This window comes from Leptonotus elevatus, chromosome 11, assembly GCF_054856555.1.
Source record: "Leptonotus elevatus isolate MCC_2025b chromosome 11, RoL_Lele_1.0, whole genome shotgun sequence".
Classification (NCBI taxonomy): domain Eukaryota; kingdom Metazoa; phylum Chordata; class Actinopteri; order Syngnathiformes; family Syngnathidae; genus Leptonotus; species Leptonotus elevatus.
The window spans coordinates 24,268,817-24,289,703 of NC_141249.1; the positions used below are offsets into that span (position 1 = coordinate 24,268,817).

Genomic DNA, 20,887 nt, shown 5'->3' on the forward strand with positions numbered 1-20,887 from the left:
TGCCTCGTATTTAAATGTCCACTGTGTGTGATTCTTTTTTACGGTGTGTTTAATTTGACAGTGAACTCCAATAGAGGTGTCACGAAACCGCTTAAAAGGGGCTCAGGGGCAGCAGAAGCACATACATGACACACGCTTGCTCCACAAGCAACACGGTGCATTCAGGGTAAATCCACAACGTAGGAATTTAACACGCCATTCGGCACATTCATAGTTTTTCTTGATAATGAAAAGCCAAAATCTTAGTCGCGATTAAATTGCGATTAATTGCGTAGCCCTGCCGGCCGTTATTCGATTCATCGTTTCAGGATTGGAGTTCAGTGATTGGGGAGTTGAGAATGAGTGAACGGTTGTCGTCAACCTTCACTCATTCTCATCTCCTCAATCGGCCATTTTAATGGAGAGACTGGGAGAGTCACAAAAAGGAACGGAAGTTTGGTTTTTTTTCCAGGCCATGTTAATCCATCCTCAGACCGTTGACTACAGCGGCCATGTAACAGGATTGGACACGTTAACCCACGCAGACGTGGCCGCCAGCTGTTGATGGATGGAGCAGGCCGGGCTGGGGAAGGGAAGGGCGGGGCAGGGCGGGACGGGCAGGGATTGGTTGGCACCGGGTTAGTATTCGGCTCCGAAAGCGCCGGCTTAGCGCAGAGTGCCGCAGCAGCCCGGGAGGATGAGCGGGACGCCGAGGCGGGAGCAAGTTCTGTAGAAGAGCCGCGCATCAGCAGGAAGTCCCTTTTCTTCACTTCCTGTTTGCGTTCGGGGACCACGTCGCTCGCATCTTGCCACCTGTATGGCGTGCTGAGGGAGGAGCAGGGGGAGGAGGAGGAGGGGCCAGGCAGGTGAGCGAGCGGGCGACCATGGCGGTGGCGCTGGAGGCCGTTTGGCTGAGGGTGAAGAACGTCTGCAAACAAAATGGCCTCCTCATCATGTCCGTGCTGGCCGTGGTCATCGGCTGCCTGCTGGGATTCTTCCTCAGGACCCGACGACTCTCTGAGCAGGTCAGCGCCGGCCGACGACCAACGCAAACATTTAACGCAGACAAAACATTTAATTGAAAATGACCATGAAAATTGTCTTCATTTCAATTAAAAACTCAAATTAATTGTACGTTTAGATAAGACAAATTAATTCCGGCACCGCTTTCATCGTCACCTCGCTGGCGTCATTCATTTAAAATTGCAATAGGCCAATAGGGGGGGATGAAATCAAATCCAAACATTGAATTGAATTGAATTTGATTCAATTAATGAAACATAACTTTTAAAATTCAAATGAAATGACACATCGCTATTCGTCATCTGTCTTGGGAGGATGATTTTTGTCATCCGTGCCGTTTTCGCCACCTTTTGTCCAGATGTTCACAATTCTTGAGTGACCCGAGTTGAGTTGATCGTGTGTTGTGTCATGAGGTCAGGCCGCCATCTTTGTTGTCAGGTCGGCCATGTTGGTTGTTTACACGTGGCAGGCAGCTGATTGGCTCAAGCCGCACGGATAAAACGTTGTCAAGCGAGGACCTGTGGGTGCGTGCGCGTTTGCGTGGTTGTGTGTGCATTTCTGTTCATGTGTGTGTGATGATGTATGTTTGTGTGTTTGTTCTATAAATAAAGCTGAGTTGTGTGTGTATTTGTGTATCCCAAGTGTGCCGATGCGTGCGTGGGTGCGTTTTTGCTGGCTGCTGATCCTGCTGTCACACAGCAAAACTAAGCCGTGGCCGCTTAATGGCGGCCAGAAAAGCTCTTTAGCAGCCATCCATTAGGATTCAAAGGGGCGTGGCCGCCTGCCTTCGAATCCTTCTATCTCAGGAGCGACTTGACTGGGCCAATCTTCACAAAACTGCATTTGTTGGAAAGAGAATTCAGCAAGAATTCCAAAAAGTCACCCTCAGATATTCATGAGGGTTGAGATACTTTGACCCCTTTTGCTGCTAAACACAAAAAGTGCATCTCTGAAACGGGTTCCAAGAACATGTGAGAGATTATTTTTCATAAAAAATTCTTCAGGTCAATTTCAAGGTCAACTAAAACAAAAGGTTACAAAAATATGCACCGATCCATGATGCGGATTTTGAATTCTTTCACAACCAATGCAGTTTTGTGAAAATAAATATTTCCTGAGATAGGATTCAAAGGAAGGTGGCCACGCCCCTTTTTGCCTAAAATGTCCAAATTTGGCGGGAGTAGCTCCCATTGACATCAAATTTGAGATTTAGTGTTGTGCCATTACTTTCGACAAATAAATCATTTCATTCCAATCCAAATCCAAATCTGCTTGGTTCAAGCCACTGTCTGATTTGTTCTGGATCGACCCAACAGTCCAAACATTTCCACTTCAAGCGGGATGTCTGCCTCAAACTGATGCTTTTCAAGGACCGGTTCGACTGGGGTTCTTCCCATCTTTGGCCTGCCGACGCCTGTCTGTGTCTTATTAATCAACGGCTGCCGGTGCGCGAACTGTATGAGGTCCTGGTGAGCAGTGACCTCGGGTGCTGAAGAAGCAGCATCTCGAATGTCTTCATGACCTGACGTGACCTCCAAAGGTCATTGAGATTGCCTAGAATCTAAGCGCACAATTTTGTCGACTAAAAAAGAGACGAAAATGTACTTCACTTGATAAAAACTGGACTGAAATCTATGTGGACATTTTAGTTCATGAACAAAAACGAGACGAAAATGATGACGTCAAATCTCGCCTCTGCTAATCCGTCACGTGCCACACAGTGCCACGCCCCCTTTCAAATCTGCAGCTAACGAGTGCAACATTCACAAACACGGGACAGACACGAGGTGGATTCACGGCGAAAGGTAAAAGAAGGAAAAGAAAGTAAATTGTAGTTATAACGTAGCATTAATCCAACGGTTACAATGTTCCAACTATAAAGTTAATCCGACCGCTAACTAATACTGGCTAACTAATCCTGGCTAACTTGCTAGCTCGTAGCATGGAGCCATAGTAGCCACTTGTTGATGTACTGCCATCAAGTTGTTTTTCATCAAAACCATGAGAGGACATTTCGTGTGAAATCGTTTTGGATGTTCAACATAATATGCTGACACAAAATATACAGGCGTTAAATGATTGTCCTGACTAAAACTTTGACAGTTTTTGTTGACTAAAACTAGACAAATAAAATTGTTTTCTTGGACTAAAATAAAGACTAAAATGCTGGATTAATAGTGGACTAACTAAAAACGGGATGAGGTTGACTAACTATGATAAAAACTAACAAGCGGGATTGAAACTGGACTAGAACTGAGACTAAATTTAAAATTGGCGGATAAAAGTAACACAGGTTACACAGAGAGCTTCTGCGTCTTGATTGGGAATGTATGTCAAGAATGCTTGCTGCGCCGCCACAAGTCTCTGCTACCTTAAAGCCAAATCAAAGTCCAAATTCTGCTGCTGAAAGTTGAGAGGGCATCTGAAGGACTAGTTTGCCTTTGAAGCCGGCAGCCCGACCTCCTCGAACCCAGCCAGCCGCCATCGCGGGTGTCGGTGGCGCCGCTCGCTCCAAATCCAATCGACAGCTGATGGAGAACAGCTGTGAGGTCACATGACAACGCAAACGCAGGCCCGCTGCAGCGTCGCCAGCCTCGCACACCAACAGCACACATCTGGTTACATCTCAACACGCACGCACGCACAGTTTCCAGTTGGCCCGCCCAGTAACTAGTGTACTAGTGCAGTATTAACTAAACAAGTACCGGTAAGCATCTAGTGTATTGGTTCTGAAGCCCGGTCTCCGAGTACCGCCTGTTTTCCATGTCTCCTTCAGCCAACACAGCTGAGGATGGTTATCGGGCTTCATGCACGGCTGGTTGATTAGCCGATCATTTGAAACACCTGTGTTGACTGTGGGAGACATGGCAAACAGGCTGGATAGGGGTGCTCGGGGACCGCGGTTGAGAACCACTGATCCAGTGTATTGGTATTGACCGGCACTCTTAACTAGTGTAATGAGATTAACTATCCCTGCGAGTACTGGTAGGTAACTAGTGCTATAGTATTAAGAGTACTAGTAAGTAAGCTGATGTGATGTTGGTCACTTGATGACATCATGATGTTGGTCCAACGAGACAAGCAGTCTTGTGGCTCATCCGAGTTTCGTCTTCCTTCTTGCGATTGGACCGTCCATCGAGCTAGCGGCCGACTTGTCAAGATCCGAGCGGTCGCCGTGCCGATGCTTTGCTTTCGATTGCGCAATGTCGAGATGCGAGCGCTGCACGCTGGCAGCGAACCCAAGTGACTCGCTGAAAATTCGGCACTTGGCCTTCAGAATGGCCCTGCTAGCTTGATGCTAACGCATGATGCAAAATGCCACAGGCCGCTCAACGAATGACATCACTCACGGCGGCATTTGTAGCGTTGAGCGCCATGAATTGAACTGAAGCATGAAATCATGACGCACAAACTGGTGAATTCTGCCTTGAATGACGTGAATTGTTATCCGATGATGTTTTCATAAAGTGCCGTTTTTCTGGGAGACTGTGAAGCCTTTTCAGACGTTCAAGCGCAGAAAGCAGTGAAAGCGTCTTTTCTGGGGGGGCCAAGCCTGACAATTGGGTAGGGGGACCCCGGTTCAAGACCACCCGTCCCAAAAACACCACTACGGTGTACTTGAACTCCGATGGCTCACATGTTGCGTACATGATGACAAAAAAAAAAGGCTTTGTGCTTTCATTTCATCCTTTCTTGTGTTCTCTCCCCTCACAGGAAGTGAAATATTTCCAGTTTCCTGGTGAGCTGCTGATGAGGATGCTGAAGATGTTGATTCTGCCTCTGGTCGTGTCCAGGTGCTCGCATCGCATCGCACTATTACACTCTGCTTTTTTGCTACATTGTGGTAGTTTGGAAATCAACCACGCTATGCGTCGCATTTCTGGGGCGGGGCAAACCTGAGCTAACAGACAGTGGAATGAACCAATGAGCGAAGAGCGGACGTGACGTCAGAAAAGCCACTCGTTGAAGTCCCTTTTTTTTTTCTCTCTCTCTTTTTTTTTGCGGAGACAGAGTAAAAATCCAACATCCAGCCGAAGAGAGGCGGGAGTGAATGACTTGAAAAAGATGACGTTGATCACAAAGATGACGTCACGCAAACAGACACATTTGATTGGCTGGCCTGTTTTGGGCCGGTGCCCTGTCTATGGACGCCTGTCCGCAAGAAAGTGGGTGTGGCTTGCCAGGCTAACGTTGTGGGGCCCGTACACACGTGTTTTTCCAGGTTTAACTACCATTGTGGCGACGTTCTGTTGGTCCCCACACGTTCAGACCTCCTTTTTGAGGGTCAAGACTTGGTTTTAGACTTTAGGTTAGAATTGGGTTATGGTTGAGGTTCGGGTGAGGAATGGAGGTAGGCAATCATTTTTCATGATTGGGATTAGTGCAAGGGGCTAGGAAATGCATCATGTCAATGAGATGTCCCCACGATGATACAAAGACAAGTGTGTGCGCGTCAGCGGGGATTAAAGAGCGATCCTCACATTTACAGCACACGCAGCCGCTAAACCAACACGAAGGCAGAATGTTGCCTGTGCGTTCCAAGCCAACTTGTTGAGTTCACGTTGGGAACAAACATGAAGGCAGCATGAAGGGAATGCTTGCCGCTTCCTTTTTTGCCTTCGTGTTGCCTTCCTATGACCTTCTTGCTTCCCTCATGTTGCATCATGTGGCCTTTGTTTGGCCTTCAGGTGACCTCCATTCCAGCTTAATGCCTATTTGCCGCTTCCACATCCAAAACGTTTTATAGCATAAAAACGAAATCTATTAATAGCAAATGTCATTTTTCATCTCGCCCGCGGGCCGCTTTACAATGAGCGGCGGGCCACAAATGGCCCCCGGGTCATAGTTTGTGTTTGGGTTGCAGTTTGATGTCGGGCCTGGCGGCGCTGGACGCCAAGTGCTCCAGCCGGCTGGGCCTGATCACCGTGTCCTACTACCTGTGGACCACCTTCGTGGCCGTCATCGTGGGCATCGTCATGGTGTCCATCATCCACCCGGGCGGCGCCGCCCAGAAGGAGGACTCGGAGGACAGCGGCAAGCCCATCATGAGCTCGGCGGACGCGCTGCTCGACCTCATCCGGTGAGACCGCCCCTCCGTCCAGGCATTCTCCGTGCTCAGCCCGTGCGCGCGTCGGCATTCGCAGGACGCCCGAGTGCTGCCTTGCACGCGGCCCACCGTGTGACCTTGTGGCCGTGTGTCGTACCGCAACTGCGGGCAGGTCAAGTCTCGCCATGGTCTCGCCATCTTTTTTAATCGCTAGCATTTATCCTGCAGAAACATGTTCCCGGCCAACCTGGTCCAGGCTACCTTCCAACAGGTGACACAAAGAGACGAGAGTCAGCCATTTTGTCTCCCACCTTGTTGCTCGTGTGGTCCGTATTGGCCACCATTTTGTCCTTCATTGTATCATGATCCATCTTTTCCGTTATCTGCTCCATTGTCTTGACCATCTCGTTTGCCATGTTGTTTGTCGTCTGGTCTATGTTGCTGACCAAATCATGTCCGCCATCTTTTTGGTCATCTGCCCAGACTTTGTTTTCTACGACCGTCTTCATCATTGTGTCGTCGTCTTCCACCATCTTGACCCGAAAGCCTCCGACATGTGCGTTGCTCTGTTGTTTTGGTCAGTATCGAACCAGCAGCCAGTACACGGTGCAGACCAAGCCCACTTCGGCCCAGACACCATCCCAGTCGGTCACCCGGCGACCGCTCATCTATGGCATCCAGGATGACAACGGGAGCGACGTCCAGAACTTCTCCCTGGACCTGACGCCGCCCCCCGACGTGCTGGTCAAAACCAAGGAGGGGACCAGCGACGGGATGAACGTCCTGGGCATCGTCATCTTTTCGGCCACCATGGGTAAGGCTTCCGTCCGACGGACTAAGTTTCGGCAGCATGGCGGTAAACGCTCTGCAATGGAAAACGGCGTTGCGGTGGCGTTTTGTTGCAGGCATCATGTTGGGCAGAATGGGTCCAAACGGCAGCGCCTTGGTCAACTTCTGCCAGAGTTTGAACGAGGCCGTGCTCAAAATAGTCGCCATTGTGATTTGGTAAGTGCAGCGTGGTCGATCCTTGCCAAATGACCCGAAGCAGATTTGAATTGGAATGAAACTTGGTGTACTTGTTGATGGTGGTGGCGCAAAACTAAATCTCACATTTGAGCTCAATTGGAGCAGCGGTTTGGGAGCTGTGGCTTGCCGAATTTGGACGTTTTGGGCAAAACGGAGCATGGCCACCTTGCCTTCTATCTCAGGAACTACTGAGTCAATCTTCACAAAAAAAGGGATTTCATTTTTCTAAATCAGGGGTGGCCAAGTTCGAGAGCCACTATCCAGCCTGTTTTCCATGTTTCCCTCTTTCAGCGCAGCTGAGTCTAATGATCAGCTCATCAGCGAGCAAAACGATCCTGATCATGAATCAGGTGTGTTAGTGGAGAGAAACTTGGGAAACAGGCTGGATGGGGGCTCTCGAGGACCGAACTTGGCCACCCCTGTTCTAAATTCTTCATTTGGAGGGTTGGTGCCTATTTTAGTAAATTTTTGACCTATGATTTGACCTTGAAATTGAATTCTCTCATGAAGGATAATTTGACAGCGTGTTTGCATCTCTGAAACTTTGATGCATTTTCAAGAACATGAGACAGATGACATGAAACGGTTCAAGGAGGATGTTGCTCAAATCGTAATCCTTATTGAATTCCTTTTCCAGCAAACGTTGTTTTGTAAAGATTGACCCGGTAGTTTCTGAGATACGTTCATGCCCCCTTTTTGTCGAAAATGTCCAAATTCGGCGGACCATAGCTCCAAAAGCTCCGCTCAGGCTGACCTCAAATTTGAGATTTGGTGTTGTGCCGTCACCATCAACAAGTACACCAAGTTTCATTCAAATCTACTACTTGCAACTAGCTTACAAGTACTACAAGTACTACTAGTGCAGTATTGCACTTGTACTTGTACTTGTAGTGTCCGATTAGAGTACCGTGTGTGATGGAACCGTTCCGCCCCCGTTTTCCTTCCTCCTCGTGCCGCAGGTACTTCCCATTCGGGATCGTGTTCCTGGTGGCGGGCAAGATCCTGGAGATGAGCGACCCGTCGGCCATGGGGAAGAAGTTGGGCTTTTACGCCGTCACGGTGGTCTTCGGCCTGGTGCTGCACGGCCTCTTCATCCTGCCCGCCATGTACTTCTTCATCACCAAGAAGAGTCCCATCGTCTACATCCGCGGAATCCTCCAGGCGCTCCTCATCGCCCTGGCCACCTCGTCCAGGTATCCGTCAGGACCCGGGTACCCGTCTGGACCCGCGTCCTCGCCGTCCTCACCGTCCCGGTGCTTGTGTTTTGCGGTCAGCTCGGCCACGTTGCCTATCACCTTCAAGTGCCTCCTGGAGAACAACCACATCGACCGGCGCATAATCCGCTTCGTGCTGCCCGTGGGCGCCACCATCAACATGGACGGCACGGCGCTCTACGAGGCCGTGGCCGCCATCTTCATCGCGCAGGTCAACAACTACGAGCTGGACTTCGGGCAGATCATCACCATCAGGTGATCATCATCAAATCGCTCCATCCCGCATCGCTTCCCGCAACCGCAATTTTTCCTTCCCTAATTCAGATTCTGCTGCCTCGCATCTCCTTTCTTACTTCCTGTTTTGTGACATCTTTGCCCCTTCACTTCACTTGCTGTATTCAGAGTTGCACTGAGTTTTCTGCTTTGGATTTGATATTTGATTTGAGTGTTTTGGGATCATAATTTGTCATATTTGCAGTTCTGGGGCCGGCGTCAAGCAAGTCGCAGTCCCTGCGACTTGTGCAGATCTGGCCTACAGCGCCACCTGTTGCTCTGGCATGCACTTTTCAAACTTGCGCCATCCGTTGACCGTCCTTCCTTCCTTCCTCGCCAGCATCACGGCAACGGCCGCCAGCATCGGCGCGGCGGGCATTCCCCAAGCGGGCCTGGTCACCATGGTGATCGTGCTGACCTCCGTCGGGCTGCCGACCGACGACATCAGCCTCATCATCGCCGTGGATTGGGCGCTGTAAGTGGCTTGTGCGGAAAATGTCGGGAACGCCTTTGTGACGCGTGTCACCCTTTTGGCAGAGACCGATTCCGCACCATGGTCAACGTCATGGGCGACGCCCTCGCCACCGGAATCATGGCGCACATCTGCAGGAAGGACTTCATTAAGGAGGGAGACGGGGTGAGCGCTCACGTTCCTCGTTCAGCTTCCTCACTTCCTAATTCTTCCCATTCTTGTTTGTTTCCTGCAACAATCTTCGCATCTTGTGTCTTCGCGTCTTGCCTTCTTTTGGCTCGTTTCATGACTTCTTGGTTTCCTGCTTCCTAATTTCCTGTCACGGACATAAAAGGATCCTGGACTGCCAATGCTACAAGGTTGCGAGAACTGAAGCCATCTTGCGTTGTGTTAAAAAAGGAATATAACAAATAGAATTCAAAAGTTAATACAACAAAATTATATAAATGGAAATAAAAACAACAAAATATATGCACACTGTATACATAAATAAATAAAGTAAAAATGAATACAAAAATAAACGAGATTGAAAAATTAAAGATAAATAACATAAGTGGTTCAGATCATGGATAGATGGATGGATAAATAAATACAAAAATAAATATATAAATAGAATTAAATGTCAATCAATCAATAACAACGTTCTTCTCTCATATTTATTTATTTCATAAATGACAAGGTCAGCCTGAAATGCAAAAGGAAATGTCATTCAAATGAGGGGGGCGGTCCGAAGTGTGTATTTGTGTTTATATACATATATTATATATTTATAGTTTTTATTTCCATTTATATCCATTACATTTTTCAATTATAATTTTTTTTTGTTCACTTTTATTTATATGTTTTTTGATTTTGGCTGTTTTGGTGCACATAGATAAATGTTTTTCCGTGAAAAAATCGGTAACAGTGGCAACGTAAGATGGTTGCCCTTTGCGAGAGCCGTCTGGCAGTCCAGGTCGTTATACACGAGATGTCTGTGTTTCCTGCAGAGGTACGAAAACCAGGTTGAGGAAGTGAAAACCCTGCCAGAGTTTGTCTTTAGCCACAGGCGCTTCTCGTGATGACCGGTCGAGTGCAAGCACCGGTCGCTGTAGCTAAAGCTCAACGGTGGCAGGGTTTTCACTTTCTGGCCCTGGAATTCCCAGCTCTGGTTTCCTGTATCCTTTTCCTCACTTCCTGCGTGCTGTCTCCTAACGTCTTCACTTCCTACTTCCTCCCTTGCTCGCGAGCTTTTTGCTTTCCTCGCCTGATGCTTGCTCGCTTCATTTGTCATTTTCTTACCTGGCGTTTTTTCCCGCCGCCGCGCAGGTGCCGCTCATCTGCGAGAGCCACCCGGGCGCCGGCATGGCGGCCCCGCTCATGAACTGCCACAACACCAACGGCAACTACCGGCTGCCGTCCAAGCACACGCTGGTCCCGCCCGAGGTGGCGCGCCTGATGCAGCTGGAGGAGGGCTTGCGGCCGCCGCCCGACAGGAAGAAGCCGCGCGTCCCCCCGCGACAGCCCAAGAAGAACAAGGACCACTGCGCGGTGGACATGAACGGCCTGGAGACCAACGTGTGACGGACGGCGACGGCCGCTGTTCTTTGAGGTCCAGCAGATGTTCTCCAGGAGGACCAGAACCAGAACCACACCTGGAGCCGGACTACTCCTGTTGCTAGGACGGCGCTTGTGGAAAGTCACATGTTTGATTCTGCCTTAAGATTCTTGGAGCTGCGACTCGCTCGCCAGTCCTGCGCACGCTTGAACTTCTGCCGTGCGTTTATGACAAAGGGATGTCTCAACCAAAATGTTGCTGCTCTTTGGATGTGGGAAAAAAAAAAAGTTCAATCGCTAAAATGATGGCGTCACGGCCTGAAGATGAAAACCCTTCTCAAGCACCCAATCAAATTGCTCCACCCATCCGTACGTCTGTCAATGGCCTCGGGGACGTCCGCCCATCCGTGTGGGCTGCAACTGGAAAACAGCTCATGGCTAACAGCTAACAGCTAACAGCTAACCGTAGCACATCAACCAAAATGTTTTGTTTTGTTTCGTTTTTGATCATGTTAACACGGTAAAATGGCTTTTTTTGTTTTGCTGTTGTTGAAAATGTCATTTTCATCAGCAATAAATCATAGCTCAACCTCGGCACGAGGGAACCGTCAGCGTATTTGGACGATATTGATGCTAATTAAAAATGGACATGTGTGTATTGACTTTTTATGTGCATGAAGTTTTTTTTGTTAAGCTATCAATATAAAAGGTATTTGTTATGACAACGTTGGCAAGGATCTGCTGCAGGCCACAGCTCATGCTCAGATGGGCCACGCCCCTTAAAGGCACACATCCAATATGCAATACAGTATGTGCAGTAATGTTAGTTAAGCTTCATTTTCTAGATTCAAGTTTTTATTCAAATTTGCCGTTCGGGATTCAGCTATTTGCAGATAATTTTTGGGTGGAACCAGATCCATTGCTTACTGCTTATTTCTTTTAGACAAAGCTTATTTGTATTTTTTTATGGTGATTATTCACAGATTTGGGGGGATTTATTTGACCCTGTTCTTTGTTTGCAGATGTTCACCTTTCAGGGTCCGCTGTCACGGCATTTGAATTCATTTGGAAGGGCAAAATGAATTTGATTTGCGAGGCGAGGAAATGGAGTCATGCAGGAGATCGGTCACGGTGGCGCCGTACTTGTAACGATGTAGTCGCTCACAGTGCGTAAAAAACAGCGAGTGTGTGGCGGTGGTAAGTTGCCGCCTTGTTTATATGCTGCCAGACAAAAGCAAACGCACCAGATGTGATATACAGTCCGTGTGGATGCGTCCGCTTGCACGGACATCCAACCAGCCCAAGCTAACTTTCATCCGGTATCCCGCACCAGGAATGTCTCAGGAACGCTTCTGTCCTCCAAAATCGTCCTCCTCGTCCTCGTCTCCGTCGGCGCCCGCTCTCCCGCCGCCGCCGCCGCCACCGCCGCCGATGTCCAGCACCTGCAGCTGGCTGAGGTGAGCCAGCGAGCTCTCGTCCACCGCCGACGCAGGCAGACGGTTGTGCCTTGCAAGTCAGGTCAGACGCTTTCATGAGCATGATTTGCATTTGCTTGAGATGGACAAAAGTGTTGGGACGCAACACAGCTCTTCAACAATTTAGCAATCAGACGCGTAGCTGTCCATCTTCAAGACATTTTGGACAAATATGCATCCAGCTTTGGCAATGCTCGATTGAGTTTGCTGCACTTTGGTTCACTTGCTGGACTTGTCCCAAAACTTTTGTCAAAATGCCACATTTTCTTCCCTTTTCCCTTTCCTTTTAGTGTCCCAATACTTTTGTACAAGCTCCATGCATTTTCATCCATTTCCACCTCCAGTAGGTGTCCCAATACTTTTGTCACTACATTTTTCCCTTCTATCTACTTCCAGTACGTGTCCCGTGTTCTTATACGGTTGTCCAAACGCCATTTTTTCCTGACTTTTCCATCGCGGTTGTCCCAAAACTTTTGTCCGTCCATCCATCTATTTGCTGAAGCGCTTCTCCTCACTCGGGTTGTGGGCATGCTGGAGCCTATCCCAGCTGTCAATGGGCGACGGCGGGGTACACCCTGAACTGGTCGCCAGCCAATCACGGAGGTTCAGACAAAACGTTTGTCCTCGCCGAATTTCTTTCCACTTTTCATTGCTCGTACGTGTGACAATACTTTGATCCAAACTCCACATTTTCTTCACTGCCCAATTCCTTTGGATTTTGTCACTGCTGCACCATTTTTGTTCCTCTACGTACTTCCTGTAAATCAGGGACGGGCAATGATTTTTCAGTTCATTTAGTTATTTGTTTATCAGCGTTTTCTGAAAAATCTTTGGGGTTTGTAAAAACAAATAAATAAATAATTGGGGGGCTTATTTAGTCAAGGGGCCGTTTAGAATGGGGTCGGGGGTTGCCCATCCCTCCTCTAGGTGTCCCTATTCTTTTGTCCAGACTCCACATTTCCATTCCGCAGTTGACGAAAACTTGTGACCAAACTTCCTATGGGTGTCCAAACTGCATTTTCTGCTTCTTGTCAGCGTTCCAATACTTTTGTCAATACAGTGTTTGCTGTCAGATTCATGCTAACAAAGAATGCAAAACGCCAAAGACATGCTAACGTTGAAATTTTAGTAACGATGAATAGATAAAACACAAACAATACTCAGACATCTCTTCTTTATCCTCTACAAAAAAGGACTGACGGTCCAGCATCTTTTTGAGTCACTTGAGTAGCGGTAGTAGAAGAAGTCTACTGTTCTTTGTTTGTATCTGTATTACAGTGCTTCCTGGTGGCCAAGATGGGCATAGCACGAAGAGCAGTTTTAGCATTTAAGCATTTCATTATTTATGTTTTATTTAATTATGTTGTTCCTCTGTTTTTATAAAGTACATTATAGAGTGCTAAAAATACAAACACGAAAACTGTTTTGTGGCACTTCTGGGGCTGGCCGGTACAGTGGACGCCCCCCGCCCCGCAGGTGCTTGCCCGGCGCCACCTCTACGTTGGTCCAAGTACCTTCTGCACAATGCTAATGCTAATGCTACTTGAGAAGTAGGCGTGGTCTTACCGCAGGTAAATTCCTTTGATGTTGGGGGTGCCCTCAAAGGCGGAGACGGGAATGCTGGAGATGCGGTTCCTCTCCAGGTAAAGGTACTCCAACGACTCGGGCAGGTCGGACGGGACGTGCGACAGCAGGTTGCCGGACAGGTCCAACGTCTACAAGGACAAGGACAACAATGAAACGTCAGCAAGTAACCAGAACAAAAGCAGTGGAAAACTTTCACACTGCTGGCTTTTCTCTGTGCCCTTGTTCTGTGTGAAAGGGGATTGCGGGAAAAGCCAAGACCGGGTTGTCAACTTCAACACCTGTCACCGACTTTGCTTCACTGAGGTCTGCGTGAAAGGTACAGGTGGATGAATCCGTGTGCTACCATGTGAAAGGGCCTAAAGATTTTAGTCTGAGCACCCTGCAACAAAGGTGTTGACGACCCCCCCCCCCCCCCCCCCCCCCCCCGTCCCCCCCCCGTCCCGTCCCGTCCCATCGACACTCACCGTGAGCGCGCTGAGCTCCATCCAGGCTCCCTGGTAGACGGAGTTGAGCCTGAGCTGGTTCTCGCTGAGGACGAGCTTTTGCAGCTTGTCCATGCCCGTCAGCGCTCCGTCCGCAACGGAGGCCAGCTGGTTGTTCTTCACCTCCAGCACCTTCAGGCTGCGCGGGAGGCCGACGGGCAGCGCGTGCAGCGCGTTGCCCGACAGGTGCAGCGTCTCCAGCAGGCGCAGCTTGCGGAAGGCGTCGCGGTGCAGCTTGCCGTTACTCAGCTGGTTGTAGCTCAGGTTCAGCTCGGTCAGCGTGTAGAGCAGCGACAGGTCGTTGCGGCCGATTTCCGAGATGGAGTTGTGGAGCAGCATGAGGGTCTTGGCCCGCCGGGGGACACCCCTGGGAACGCGCTCCAGCTGGTTGTTGTACATGTGAAGCGTGTGCAGCTTCTTCAGGCCCTTGGGGGGACGCAAACAAACCAGTCAAGGGGACGGACGACTTGATGTGAAGCGGCTCTGAAATCAGAAGCAAATCTCCGGTCTGGCCTCTCGGTTCTCGTAAGTCGTAAGTTACTGTGGCAAAAACCCGAAGCAAGTCAAGTGGAGTCCGCGCTCAATTTCAACTAAGTCCTGCCTCGGGTTAGTCGGCATCTTCGGTCATGCGACGGCAGGTGAAGCTTACCTGGAAGGCGGCCGGGTGGATGAAGCGCGAGCGCAGCTTGTTGTTGTGCAGCAGAAGGTACTCCAGGTTGCGCACGGAATTGAGGGCGTCTGCGGGGATGCTGCGGATGGAGTTCTTCTCAAGGTGCAGCAGCACCAGGTTGCGGGGCAGACCATTGGGCACCACGCTCAGGTTGTTGTTGGACAAGTCCAAGCACTCCAGGCTGTTCAATTGGCTGGAAGACAGCAAGACGTCTTCGGACCGCATGTCTGGACACTCGCGATGTGAGCTTTGTCCCTACCTGAAGGTCTCGTTGTCCATGCCCTCGTTGCTCAGGAAGTTGTTCTGCAGGTAAAGTTCTCGTAGGTTCTGCAAGCTGTCGAACGCTCCGGCTGGGATTTTCTCCAGCTTGTTGCTCTGTTAAGAAGGCGCAGCGACGTCAACGGGGTTCTCCAGTGAGCACAAAAAGCATCCGGCTAAGGACCTTCAGGTGAAGACGGTACAGGCTTGGGGGCAGGTTCTTGGGTACGGTCCGCAGGAAGTTGCTGGACATGGTGAGGATCTCCAGGTTGTTAGAAGCGTTGAACATGTGATCAGGAAGCCCGCCATCTGTCAGCTTGTTGTTGTGGAGATAGACGGACCTGGGGACATTTTGTTTGCATGTGAGGACAAGCATCTGACTGAACCTTGAAGAAGAAGGACACAATCCTACTTCAGGTTTGGCTTGTAGCCAAACGTGTACGGGAAGATCTTGGTCAGCTGATTGGCCGCAAAGTCAGCACTGACCAACGAGGGCGGCAAAGCTTTCGGTGCCGAGGTGAGCTGAAAGAACAAGAGGGACACCTTGCGTGGAATCTTTAGGACAACTTAAGGCGAGGAAAGAGCAAGACGACGACGCTTGGAAAGGAAGCCTTCAGAACAAGCCAGAACTCAAAGCAGGAGGTCTGAGGCACTTCAAGTGAGGAAGAAGTTGTAACTACCTGATTGTTGGCCAGGTACAAGTACGCCAGTTCTTCCAACATCTCAAAACCTTCGTCTTCCAGGCCTGGAAAGAGAACATCGAGTCATTGCCTTCGACTTTTCTACTTCCAATAGTCTGTCAACTTCATGCATTTGATATAGCAGTTATCGTCATTAGGGTTGTGGATGAGCTGGAGGTGAACCCAAGTGACTTTGGATGAGAGGCTGTGGTAAGCCCTTGGACCGGTTGCCAAAAGACAAACAAGCATCACACTCACACGCTGGAATTTGGAATCCACGAGAACGTGGAAGGAAACCAGAAGCCACGGCAACATGCAGAACATGCTAACTAGTCAAGAAGTCATGATTCGAACCCCCGAAGCCTCAGAACACGGGTCGCCCAGTATGCCGCCCCAAATGGAGCTGCGGTGAAGAAAAGCCAGTTACTTAGCAAGTTGTTTGGTGAGTTGGTCATTACTTAGCCAGGCATTTGGTTCGTTGGTTACTTAGCCGGTTGGTTAGTAGGTTGATCATCAGTCATTCAGACAGTCTAATTGACTGACCAGCCAACGAGTCGGTTGGTCAGTAAGTCGGTAGGTCCATTCGTCTGTCCCTTGGTCGGTCCGTTAGTTGATTTCTAAGCCAGCTCGTTTGTCAGTAAGTCAGTTAGGTCGGTCAATCGGTCAGTTGGTCAGTTGATTAGTTTGTCACTAAGTTGTTGGTTGTTGTTGGATGTTCGTCTGTCAGTCAGTCAGTCCGTTTTCATTGGGTGATGTTACAATTTACTTTGATTGGGACCAAGCGGGGGCCGAAAAGCCACCGGGTCCAATAGATGAGCGGTCTTGCTGTGTCAGTTTAGATTTGTAACGTGCAGTGCTGCCACCTATTGGACTGGTGTGGAAGAGGAAGGAGCCATTTCAAAGTAAAGTCCTGACCGTCCGTAGTGAGCCAGTTGTTCTGCAGGTTGAGGGTCTCAAGCAGATGCAGGTGTGACAGGTGCTCCACCCGTATCTCCTCAATTTTGTTGTTCTGTCGTGTGGAGACAAGACGCACGAGTCGGTCCCGCCCGCTCGTGCACATATCTACGCTGACGGGTCGCACCTGTAGCGCCAGCTGGCGAGTGGTCGCCGGCAGCCCCGCGGGGAACTGGGTGAGGTCCACTCCGGCGCAGTCCACCGCCCCCTCGGCCGTGCAGCTGCAGTCCGCCGGACATTCGCCGGCGTCTGACTTGGCGGCGGCGATTTCCGGCGGCCCGATCGGCTCCTCCCCTCGCGTCCCCGCCGGGATCTGGCCCAGGACCAGCAGCCCGGCCAGCGCCAGCAGAACGCTGGGTGTCGGCGGGACGGAATGCTTGAGAAAGGACATGCTCGCCAACCTGTTGCTCAAGAACCGGGACATCTTGGATCAAAACATACTTTCCTGGAAACCATTTTTTAAAAATATTTGGAGCCACAAAAGTCCAACAAGACTCCAGTGGCCGAGTGTTGATGTGAATCATCTGCACGGTATGCCGATAGCCTCACTCTCTGACTGCAGGCAGGCGGGCAGGGGGGGCAGGGCGGGGGGGGGCGGGGCAGGGGGATTTCCCAGCATGCACCAAGATTAAAAACACACCACTCCAGAATCGTCTTGATTGGCCAAGTTAAAACAAACAAGGAATTTGCTGGACTCACAAGAGGACTTTTGCAAAAAAGATAGTAGGAAAAAAACTTTTAGTCCATTCGGTATACAAAAACTTGTACTTGAACTCGTAGCACTAAAATTACCACAGGAATGATGTCTTTTGGACCCAAAATATTCATGACCTATTTAATAGAAAGGAACGTAAAGAGGACGTAAAGTCCACATTTTTCTTGACAATAATGAGTTTATTGTGTTCGTGGAATTTGAATGAAGCAGAATGTCAACATGTTTTTGAGCCGTCTCAGGGGGCGGCCATTTTGTCACTTGCTGTCGCCTGAAACTAGATAAATAAAGACGACTCGATTTGAAAATGATGTCACGGTTGCTTAGCACTTGAGTAACAACCAATCACGTCTCAGCTCCGGACAACAGGTGAGCCGCGGCGCTCGTTATCTGAGCCCGCCCTGCGCTGCGATGTCATCTTCAGTCGACAGCAAGCGACAAGATGGCCGCCCCTTCTGAGATGGAAAAAAATGTGTTGACCTTCTGCTTCATTCATGCAATATTCATCACGACAGCGCGTCGACACGAGCGATATCATCGTAAAGGACATTTTGAACTTGATTTCCCGTCAAGTACATTCAATCGCTTGCGCTAACAATTTGGCGGTCAGCAAAGGCGATCGTTTGCGAATGCACGGAGAGTGTTTGCATCTTTTCCAAAAAAAGACTGCGACTAACAATGACGTTAATAATCGATTGGTCTGTTGGTCATTTTTGGGATTCGTTGATGAGTCGGATGAGACAAATATTTTCACCAGTGAATAATGTGATGACTGAGTCATCAAAAAGAAGACATTTGCCACCATCTGCTTTCACTTTGGAAAAGAATCGGCGACATTTTAATGTCACAGAACTTGTCGTAGCAAAGTGAATCCTTATCAATTGATGCGGTTTCTGCATTTTGTCGGTTTGAAATAACGCGTCCTGTTTTTGAATAAAGGCATGGAAATTAAGAAATGCTTCTTTTCCGATTCATCGATGAATCAAATAGATCATCAACAGATCGTTGAAGTGGTGTGTCTGTCCCCGGAAGTGGGGAGGCTTTTTCAGAACCAAATGAGCCTGATAACGATCCTGATCATTTGATTCAGGTGTGCTGGAGGAGGGAGACGTCGAAAACAGGCTGGATAGAGGCTCTCCGGGGCCGGACTTGGCCACCCCTGCCCTAAGGTATGTCAACTTCTGAGCACAACTGTAACAGGACAGACATTTACAGGATGCAAGATTTGTTTCTGCCCCCCCCCCCCCCCCCTCGCCGGCTTCTCGGGACATTGACACGCTGCGATTATTTTCCGTCGCATTGAAGCATTTGACTGGACGACTTGTGACATGCAATCTGCCCCATTTTGGCCTGGTGGTCGTTTGTCAGGCGACGGCCCAAACGCGTGGCAGGCGACAGACAAGACACGAGAACGGGACTGACCGGCAGCAGCAGCAGCGACGGCAGCAGTTTTGCGACGGACGTCAGACAAACTCGCGCGAATGCTCCCGTCCACACGCGGCAGCTCGTCCCATAGCAACAGCAGCGGTCTGACGATGACTACGCAACCTCCAGATGTCTCGCACACACACACACACACACACACACACACGCGGGGTTGGGATTGGGGGGGGGCGGGGGCGCACACCCACCGGGCGGGGGGAGGAGACGTGGACGTGATGGTGTTGTTTCAAGCGCTCCTCGTGGAGCCAATGAAAAGTTAGTGCGCTCCATCTTGGATCTTGTTGACAGTTGGACAGGAAAGGCATGATAAGGATTATTATGGGATGGATGTGATCACGCAGCACCATCGTGTCGTACGCACTGCACGTTGATCACTGCAGGCTGTTGGCAAAATGTTTGCATATTTTTCCGTTGAATGAATGAAATGTGGCTTTTTATGGTTTAGCTGTTTTTGATTATGTCGGTTTAGTCAGTCAACTTGTGGTAAAGGTCGGCTCGTGGTAAGTCAGTTGGCTAGCTGGTCAGTTAGACGGTTGATAGGTATGTCGGTCGATTAGTTGTTTTCTATGCCTGTTGCTTTATTAGCCAGTGAAGTAGCTGGTTACTTAGTAGGGAGATAGGCAGGTCAGTTGGTTACTTGGTTGGTTGGGATGTAGGTAGGTTTGAAAATGAGTTAACCAGTGAATTGGTTACTTAACCTGATGGTAGGTGGGTCTGTCCATCTGTTGGTCACTCAAACTAACTTGCTGCGTCCGTTTAGCGGCGCTGTACTTTGTAGCATGTCTTACTGCCACCTACAGGGCTGGAGCGGAACAAGTTTTGCAATGGAAGGTGTCAAGTGGGCGTGTTGGGTGGTTTAGCCTTGGTGGAGGTCAGCGCTCTGATGAGTGACACAACATTTACTGGTCACATGACACTTCCTTCTGATTGTGTGTGCGTGTATAGAACCTGCTTGCTCACATGCTGTATGTGTCAATGCTAAGCTAAGTGCTAGCAGTCCCGAAGTGACACGTACAAGTACAAGAAGCTTGAGTGCGGCTTCTTATTGCGGCGGGGATTGCACCGTCAGCACAATAAAACAATCACTCATGTGTTACATAACACGCACACAAAGTGACACAACTTGATTTATCGTGTTTATCTGCAACAAGTGCCATTAATGCGTTTGCTTGATGAGAAGCAGATCTGCGGATGACGCAAGACGAGCGCAATCGCAAACATTTTGCTGCTCTTGCGCTCCTGCAGTCGCACCTTTTGGAAAAACACAACTTTCCTCTATGAGCTGCTTGCTTTTGTAGTAGTTTGTCACTTTTGCCAATGAGCGACTTGTTTGCCTGCCAGGACACGATATGTTAGGCGCCTTGCTAGTCAGTGGGTCAGTTAGTCCATAAGTGGATTGATTGGCAGGTCAGCATGTCCGTCATTCCTTAGTTTCAGTCCACTGGTTGATCAGTCACTCACTTGGTGAGTCCATTTCCTTCGTTTGTTTGTTTGGTATGTTAATCATTAGATTGTCTGTTGGGTGGTCAGTTAATCTATTCGTCAGTCAGTCGCTTTCTAAGCCAGTTAGCGAATTGGTTGGTTGCTATGTTGGTCCATTAGCCAGTCCATTGGTTACCTACCTAGTCATTCAATTTGTTAACTATTAGTTTGGTCATTGAATTGGTGTGTTGGTTAGCTAGTCGGTTACTCAGTTAGCCCATAAGTTGGCCAGTCACTTGCCAACCAACCATTTGGTTCAGCTAGTTTATTGGTTGGTAGGTCGATATTTTCTTCATTCGTTCACTAGTTTGGCTGACTGACTAATAGTCGACCCGTCACTTAGCAAGTCCATTTCATGAGTCAGCTGATTGGTTAGTAGGTTGGTCTTCACTTTGTTAGCCAGTTTGTCAGTTCGTCCATAAATCGGTCAGGCACTGAGCTCGTTACTTCAGTTCGTTGGCTCGTTGGGAGGTTGGCAAATATTTCACAGATCTTTCATCATTTGAACGAAATGCATGAAGACATTTTCAAATCAGATTGGAGACCGTTTGCGCTGTCTTCATTTCTCTAGGAA

At 49.2% G+C, this 20,887-nt stretch overlaps 2 protein-coding genes across 3 annotated transcripts; one reads left to right on the forward strand and one right to left on the reverse strand.

The window, feature by feature from the left end:
* Nucleotides 1–665: 665 nt before the first annotated feature.
* On the forward strand, nt 666–11,233 carry LOC147166641 (excitatory amino acid transporter 5-like). 2 transcript variants are annotated; one of them, XM_086088620.1, is made up of 11 exons: nt 666–1,004; nt 4,717–4,796; nt 5,867–6,082; nt 6,278–6,320; nt 6,632–6,863; nt 6,955–7,054; nt 8,035–8,268; nt 8,350–8,544; nt 8,903–9,037; nt 9,100–9,199; nt 10,343–11,233. In XM_086088620.1, exons 1-11 carry the CDS (start codon nt 864–866, stop codon nt 10,595–10,597), a joined length of 1,731 nt encoding a protein of 576 aa, XP_085944746.1. In that variant the 5' UTR covers nt 666–863; the 3' UTR covers nt 10,598–11,233. The 2 variants fall into 2 exon arrangements, with proteins under 2 accessions (XP_085944746.1, XP_085944747.1); XM_086088621.1 differs by lacking the exon at nt 666–1,004 and adding an exon at nt 2,711–2,807.
* On the reverse strand, nt 9,689–18,960 carry podn (podocan). Its single transcript, XM_086088619.1, has 11 exons — nt 18,811–18,960; nt 16,804–17,077; nt 16,638–16,731; nt 15,723–15,787; nt 15,455–15,564; nt 15,227–15,383; nt 15,044–15,159; nt 14,764–14,977; nt 14,097–14,540; nt 13,612–13,760; nt 9,689–12,076 (listed from the first exon to the last, which is right to left on the reverse strand). Exons 2-11 carry the CDS (start codon nt 17,065–17,067, stop codon nt 11,911–11,913), a joined length of 1,779 nt encoding a protein of 592 aa, XP_085944745.1. The 5' UTR covers nt 17,068–17,077; nt 18,811–18,960; the 3' UTR covers nt 9,689–11,910.
* Between the last annotated feature and the right edge of the window lie 1,927 nt (nt 18,961–20,887).

What these genes read in the sequence shown, in the direction of transcription:
- podn (XM_086088619.1), bottom strand. Translation starts at nt 17,067, where the DNA reads ATGTCCTTTCTCAAGCATTCCGTCCCGCCGACACCCAGCGTTCTGCTG. An exon ending in TGTACCGTCTTCACCTGAAG is followed by an intron (nt 15,160 to 15,226) that starts GTCCTTAGCCGG and finishes CCTTCTTAACAG; the next exon opens with AGCAACAAGCTGGAGAAAAT. An exon ending in ATGGACAACGAGACCTTCAG is followed by an intron (nt 14,978 to 15,043) that starts GTAGGGACAAAG and finishes GCTGTCTTCCAG; the next exon opens with CCAATTGAACAGCCTGGAGT.
- LOC147166641 (XM_086088620.1), top strand. Translation starts at nt 864, where the DNA reads ATGGCGGTGGCGCTGGAGGCCGTTTGGCTGAGGGTGAAGAACGTCTGC. An exon ending in GGGCAGATCATCACCATCAG is followed by an intron (nt 8,545 to 8,902) that starts GTGATCATCATC and finishes CTTCCTCGCCAG; the next exon opens with CATCACGGCAACGGCCGCCA. An exon ending in ATCGCCGTGGATTGGGCGCT is followed by an intron (nt 9,038 to 9,099) that starts GTAAGTGGCTTG and finishes CCCTTTTGGCAG; the next exon opens with AGACCGATTCCGCACCATGG.